This window comes from Mya arenaria, chromosome 2, assembly GCF_026914265.1.
Source record: "Mya arenaria isolate MELC-2E11 chromosome 2, ASM2691426v1".
NCBI lineage: Eukaryota > Metazoa > Mollusca > Bivalvia > Myida > Myidae > Mya > Mya arenaria.
In genome coordinates this window covers 30,468,515-30,475,716 of record NC_069123.1, presented here as the reverse complement: position 1 = coordinate 30,475,716, position 7,202 = coordinate 30,468,515, and the positions used below count along the sequence as shown (strand labels likewise).

Genomic DNA, 7,202 nt, shown 5'->3' with positions numbered 1-7,202 from the left:
GACAAGCGGACAAGCTCTTCGCATTCAATATCACAGTGAGCTTGACATTTTAGCCGACGACATAAACATCCATAGGGGTCATCTACTGGTCAAGTCCAACCTCTAAGCCAAGTTTGAGGACCATAGGTCGAGGCATTGTAGAGTTATCACTCGGACAAGCGTTTTGCATTCAAGGTCACAGTGACATTGACCTTTGAGCTGATGACCTTAAATTCAATAGTGGTCATTTTTATTGTCACGTCCAGCCTCAAAGCAAAGTTTGAGGACCATAGGTCCAGGCATTGCCGAATTATCACTCGGACAAGCTTTGGTCTACCGACCTGTCGACCGACCAACCTACCGTCGGACCGACCGACCGACATGTGCAAAGCAATATCCCATCTTCTTCGAATTGGGGCATAAATATGAAGTTCCAGTATATTGATTTTAATCTCAACTTTGATTATGGCGTCCAGTTTATACACTAAACACTGCCACAACTGTCACAACTATAACACACTATCTGCCGCTGTAAATAGCTACAATATTGTTAAGGAATTCCTTGCACGTGACCTCGTGGGTGGCATATACGAGTCCATAATTTTAGCGCCCTTGTTCACGTACCGAAGGTGACGATGAAGGCTAAGGGATGCCTCCGATACAAGTTGGTATGTCAGTTTCACCATCATTGCTTCCCTCAGAAGCATATAGATGTTAATGGATAATTCTATTTCAGCCTACGTTTTAATTTCGGCAGACTGATCTTTGGCCTATTAACATTCAAGAAGTCGGACGTTTGCATTCATGACATGCAGATATGTTCTCACATAGATTTCCGACTATGCAAATATATCGATAATACCTAGAAGGACTCTATGATTAAGTTACATACATTGTTTTTTCTAGTGTATATCAAAGGCATTAAATATCTTAAGATGTGTTGTTTATGTCATTATATGTATCCAAAATTATATTTATCAACATTTTAGACACAAACAATGAGCCAGACTCCTGTGTTACGTGAATACATTGTAATTAAATATAAAGAAGAATTAATAGTAAGACTGACATCTTGACATATTTGGAAAGGAATAAGAAAAAGAATATAAAAAAGAACGGATACATATTTAAGCAATACAGGAGTATTAACAGCATTGATAAATTAAATAAATGCTTTTTTTTTGGGGGGGGGGGGGGTGAAAAACTGATTTGCGCAGTTGTTATATTGTGTATTTGGTCATTTGCTTCGTCTTGCGCGGGATATAAAGCGAGGGATGATAATTGTACTTACTACATTCTGCAAGGGTAACATTTTACATTTCCACACGAATATCTTAAATAATAAGTGCATGAAATAAGTTTGTGATAGTTACTAAGTGTTTTCTATACCTAACTCAAGTAAGAACGCATAATACACGCGAGGTGATCATGAAAGTGACAAATTCGAACACGGCTGGTTCGTACCAATAGTCAAGTTTAGCGACACTCAAAGTTTAAAGCGTTCGAATACTTTCAAGATTGCAAACTGTAAACTAAACCGCAATTTAGTGATAAAATCGAACATTTGATTTGCACTTTAAAGATGTTTTGCTAATTGTTAGAGTCTCGATCTGTTAAAACACCTACATAGGCTATCTATACGAACTATAGATCAAGCACCAGTCAATTGTAGTCCAAATAATTGTATGTTGACGGATTTTTTGTACTATTTTTGATATGGAAAATCCTTCATGTATGCAATGTTATAATGGAAACACTATACTCCCTCAGAGCTGCGAAGTTAGGGATTGGAAGAATCCCGTATAACACGTCTATTATTTTAGACTATAGTCAATTGTAAATAGCCCCTGCACCTTAGGGGCATTCTAAGCTAGGCACATTCCGTTATTTATGGCACGAAAACTCAGCTTTGCGGGGCCACCTAGAAGATAAAAACACGGCCCATTTCCCTGTTATCCCCCGGCCTTAGAGGGAGACGTGGTTACAACTGACTGGTGCATTAATTTTTTAACAAGCCTTGCCAGGCTAAGTGAGTAGTGTGTGTCGGTATGAACCAGTCTCTTGGTTGGCTCTTTTGGTAAAAGCACCATGCTATTGTTTCTCACAGTCATCGGCTTTGCAGGAAATGGACTTGGCTGGAATAGGACTTGGCTGGAATAGGCCTTGACCGGAATAGGACTTGGCAGGAAAAGGATTGGCTGGAGTAGGGCTTGGCATGAATAGGACTTGGCTGGAAAAGGTCTTGGCAGGAGAAGGACTTGGCTGGAGTAGGACTTGACAGGAATAGGACTTGGCTGGAGTAGGACTTGGCAGGAAAAGGATTGGATGGAGTAGGACTTGGCTGGAATAGGTCTTTGCAGGAGAAGGACTTGGCTGGAGTAGGACTTGGCTTGAATAGGACTTGGCAGGAATAGGACTGTGCTGGAATAGGACTTGGCTGGAATAGGACTAGACAGGAATAGGACTTGGCTGGAACAGGACTTAGCAGGAATAGAAAATTGACTGGAATAGGAGTTCTAAGGCAGGAATAGGACTTGGCTGGAAGAAAAGTCCTAAGCATTCTTGATGCCCTAAGACTAACTATGACCCCAGGGATTTTGACAGTGTCCATGCCCCAAGGTTGAGTTTTAATGCAGATATATAAATATGTCTGATATCCACAACAAAATGTTCAGTTTATTTAAGTCCTCTAGCGGTGCTCACTGCTCCCACTCAGGCAGAACATTTGTACATGTACATGCACATCATTTCTTTTTGTTTTCACTATTGCAGACAGAAAGAAAGCCATCAACACAAGGCAGTGATGTCAATCAAGTGCCAATATGGTCCCACCAACACATACATAGTGGCGACACCATTGGGGGATTATGAGGTGGTTTGCTGCCCTAAAGGTCTTCATGATCTCGGTATGGTGGGCAGCGTCAATGATGCCAACTTCACCCCTAAACCCGGGTAATTGACTTGTATTGCATCATAATATCTTCATTTTTCCATACAGCGTAAGCGAATTATTTATGTTATGATTTATTTATTGTACTGGGAATAGAGCGTGTTTTTACCTTCCAGGTGGCCCTGCACTGCCAGGTGAATGCGGTGGTTTTGTTTTCGCGCTGAAAATAGCTGGGAATGGGCCTTACCTAGAATGTCCCCGGGGTGCGGGGGCATTTTTTTTTGGGGGGGGGGGGTGTTGTTACCAGTAGTTTGTGCCTGTTGGGCAGGGATTTGGGGATAGGCTGGACCGTAAGTCAAAGTCCCTGCTACATGTATTCCCCTGACCTGGCGGGGGCCGTGGTTATGTTACAATTGACTGATGCAAGACTTGCATCAGTCAATTGTAACATAACCATGCCCCCCCCCCCCCCCCCCCCCAGTGTCTTAAGAGACAACATAAACAGTCTGTAAATTATAAAAGTACATTGTTACATGCTTAAGTTTTATTTTCAATTAAAAAATATTTGTTTATGCAGTTTAAATTGACAACTTTGCACTGTTATGTTTCAGAATCAAGGTATGCTTGAAGTCCCAACAATATGAGGACAATGGTTACACATACAAGCCAGCTACAGACTGTGTCAACTGGTTGGAGGCATATTTCAGCACTAAAGACAAGAGAGAGTTTGTTACCCCAGCCATTTGCCACCATATTGGGAAGCAAGGTGAGATAAGTCTTATTTTAAGCTCGACTATTCGAAGAAAAGGTGGGCTATACTACTCGCCCCAGCGTCAGCGTCGGCGTCCGGTTAAAGTTTTAGGGCAAGTTGGGATTTTCACTTATAAGTCCAATACCCTACATTCAATTGAATTAATACTTCACGCAGTTGTTCAGGGCCATCACATAATGAGGTTAGATAACTCCATATTATTCTTTACACAGATTATGGCCCCTGATTGACAATGGAACTTAGGTTAAAGTTTTAGGGCAAGTTGGAATATTTATTAATAACTTCTATATCCTTTGTTCAATTGACTTAAGACTTCACACAGTTGTTCAGGACCATCACACAATGAGGTTACATAACTCCATATTATCCTAAATACAAGTTATGACCCCTGATTGACTTAGGTTAAAGTTTAAGGGCAGGTTAAAGTTTTAGGGCAAGTTGAGGTTTTCACTTAAAACTTCAATACCATTCATTCAATTGACTTAATACTTCACACAGATGTTCAGAGCCATCACATAATGAGGTTAGATAACTCCATATTATCTTTTATACAAATTATGGCCCCTGATTGACTATGGAACTTAGGTTAAAGTTTTAGGGCAGGTTGGGATATTGTTTAATAACTTCTATACCCTTCATTCAATTGACTTAATACTTCACACAATTGTTCAGGACCATCACCCAACAAGGTTACATAACTCCATATCCTTAATACAAGTTATGGCCCCTGATTGACTAAGGTTAAAGTTTAAGGCAAGTAAAAGTTAAGGGCAAGTTGGGATTTTAATAAAAAAACTTCTATACTGTTCATTAAATGCACTTAATAAAATTCAAAATTATTTACGACCATCTTACAACAAGAAACATAACTCCGTTTTAAGCCTAAATACAAATTATGGCCCACATTTTCATAATGGGAAATCAAGTAATTTGAATGACTTGCGTCATTGTTTGGGCGGGCTGGTGGGAGGGCAGCATCAAAGTCACCTTATGTATTGAATAATTTTAGTTAGGTTTGACATAAAGAGACCAAACTTGGTATTATTACATCGTTATTGTATTCTAAGTCAAAGCGGCGTAGTCGAGCGCGCTGTCTTACGACGGCTCTTGTTATAGTACTTTTCAGCTTGAATTCGTTCCAAACATAAACTTGATCTAATTAAATGTGTGTCGTCACTGTATGTCAAATTAGTTAAAATTTGATTTGGTAAAGTGTTGAAAATGCTCTCAAAACAGGAATAGAAGAAGAGATATTGATGGAAAGAATTCTGTAAAAGATTACACTATAAAATTGTTTTTTTAAATGAAAAATTCTGTGACCATCTTTAAATATTGCAGTAAATGTTGTTAAAGTTATAATGTTCTTTTGTTCTATCTATTATATGGTACTATTTTTCTTAGTATGTGAGGACAATGGTTAGGGTAAGAATAATCCATGATCATTCAAGGGGTAAATGCCAGATACAAAACCAAGCATTCACCACAATATTGTTCATAGTATGCTCATTTGGGATTATGCATTGGTAAGTGCACTTGCTTCTCACCTAGGCAACCTGGGTACAATTCTGGGTGCATGTGAGTTTGGTTTGTGGTCACCAAACCGGACAAGTGGGTTTCCAACGTGTTCTTCAGTTTCCCCCACAACATAAGACCACACTCTCGCACAAAATCGTTCCAACGCGATTGATTGATAATATGTTGTAATAACTTGTTTCACAATTGTTGTAAAATATATAAGTTTGAATTAAGCTAATAGAAAAAATTAATATTCATTATTTGTCTTTCAGGAACATTCACCTACAATGTATGGTTTACACTGCTGGAAAAGGTACCTTTCGGCCATACAATTTCGTACGGGGCCCTCGCCAAATTGTGTGGGAACTCCAAGGCCTGTCGGGCAGTGGGGCAAGCCATGCGGAACAATCCAGTGGGTCTGATTATACCCTGTCATCGGGTTATTCAACAGGGAGGCCAGCTGGGGAACTATCACCATGGGACCCGAAATAGGGTGAAGGAATGGTTACTTAAACATGAAGGAGCCTTGAGGTGAAACGTGTGAAACAAATTACGAAATATGGTGAAATTGAGTGATAATGAATGGGAAAGAATGCCACATGCTGATAAGTAACGGTGTCATTTACAGGGCAGTGTGTTAATTTTGTAACAGGATTTTCAAGGCATATTAAGAGCACTTATATTTTTATGTCATATTTTTTATGTTATTTTGTTCAGTTATGGGTATACAGTTACAAGTATATGACGGAATAAAGAAGAAGTGCTAATATTTTGGCATCTTATTTCCTTTAAGAAAAAAAATAGTTGATTATTTGCTTAATGCAATTAAAACTGGAACCAAATAAGTATGAGAAATTAAGATAGATTTTTTTTGGCATAGTTTTTGCCTGATTAAAAACATGTAATTTTTTTAATTTTATATGTGTAACAGTATACAAAAAATTACATGTACCAGCTGAATGTGCTCATATCTCTTATACATGCACCTAGTGCCCTATCATAATAAACATGTTTGTTCGCGTGATTTACTGTGAAGACAATGTTCCATGGCTGTGTTAAAAAGTGTTTCCACATTATTGAGTTCACACACAGACATATAAACCATATATATGTTTATATGTTAATTGTTGACAATCTTGTTTTATCATTTTTTTTTGTCATGTAGTGTTTGTCTACAGAAAAGCAGTTCAATATATTAAAGATATTGGTGTACTTTTATACATAATACTCTGAAAATAATGTCTTATATTACAAGTTTAAAGGTTGTATGATGTCTTAAAATGTTGAATTCTGTCTCTCTGTTAAAGGGACTAGACACCAGATGATACAATTGCAAGAAAAAAAGAATGCTGTCAAGAATTTTCATAAAATTGATACAGTTTTGTACAACACATTAAATCTTTCTTACTGATGTATCACACCTCTTGAGACACATGGATCTTTAGAAGTTTTAGCGTATTTTACCAATTGGACATCGACTGCGTTTCTCGACCACATCAATACCAGTAATTTTAAAATTGCTTCTGTATATATATCTGTACTAATCATGTGACTTTCATAATTATGCTAAATATACACATTATAAACTGGGAAACCATTATGCGCTATTTTTAAAGGGGTAAACTCAGCTGAGACAGAGACAAAACATTCTTTTAATAATGTAGAGTGATGTTTTATCAATCTCATACTATCTCGTTTTGACAAATCTAAACTTGTTTTGAGGAAATACTGTTTTTGCTGATTTTTGGACCATCTGGTGTCTAGTCCCTTTAAGTTTAGACACAATGTTTAGAAAACAATCTGGAAATTGTGTTGAAATATTTCATTGTAAAGCTGTAACCAGGTAACACTAAAATTATACGTTTATTTGCCAGTGTTTGTTATTGTTTTGTCTTTTGTTTGTGTAAAAAGTATGAAACATGTTTGTTAGTGAATGGAAAAGATATAAACTTGTTAAACTAACAAAAGTCTACTTTCGCTATAATCTTGACATGTGGGTAGTACTTGATGCAATGTTTCGCAAAAATAATAAAAAAATCTTTAAAT

General features: G+C 37.6%; 1 protein-coding gene across 2 annotated transcripts; it reads left to right on the top strand.

The window, feature by feature from the left end:
* Window positions 1–1,238: 1,238 nt before the first annotated feature.
* Window positions 1,239–7,202, top strand: LOC128217420 (methylated-DNA--protein-cysteine methyltransferase-like). Of its 2 annotated transcripts, none has more exons than XM_052924575.1 (4): window positions 1,239–1,284; window positions 2,752–2,931; window positions 3,481–3,635; window positions 5,429–7,202. In XM_052924575.1, exons 2-4 carry the CDS (start codon window positions 2,783–2,785, stop codon window positions 5,689–5,691), a joined length of 567 nt encoding a protein of 188 aa, XP_052780535.1. In that variant the 5' UTR covers window positions 1,239–1,284; window positions 2,752–2,782; the 3' UTR covers window positions 5,692–7,202. The 2 variants fall into 2 exon arrangements, with proteins under 2 accessions (XP_052780535.1, XP_052780527.1); XM_052924567.1 differs by lacking the exon at window positions 1,239–1,284 and adding an exon at window positions 2,452–2,598.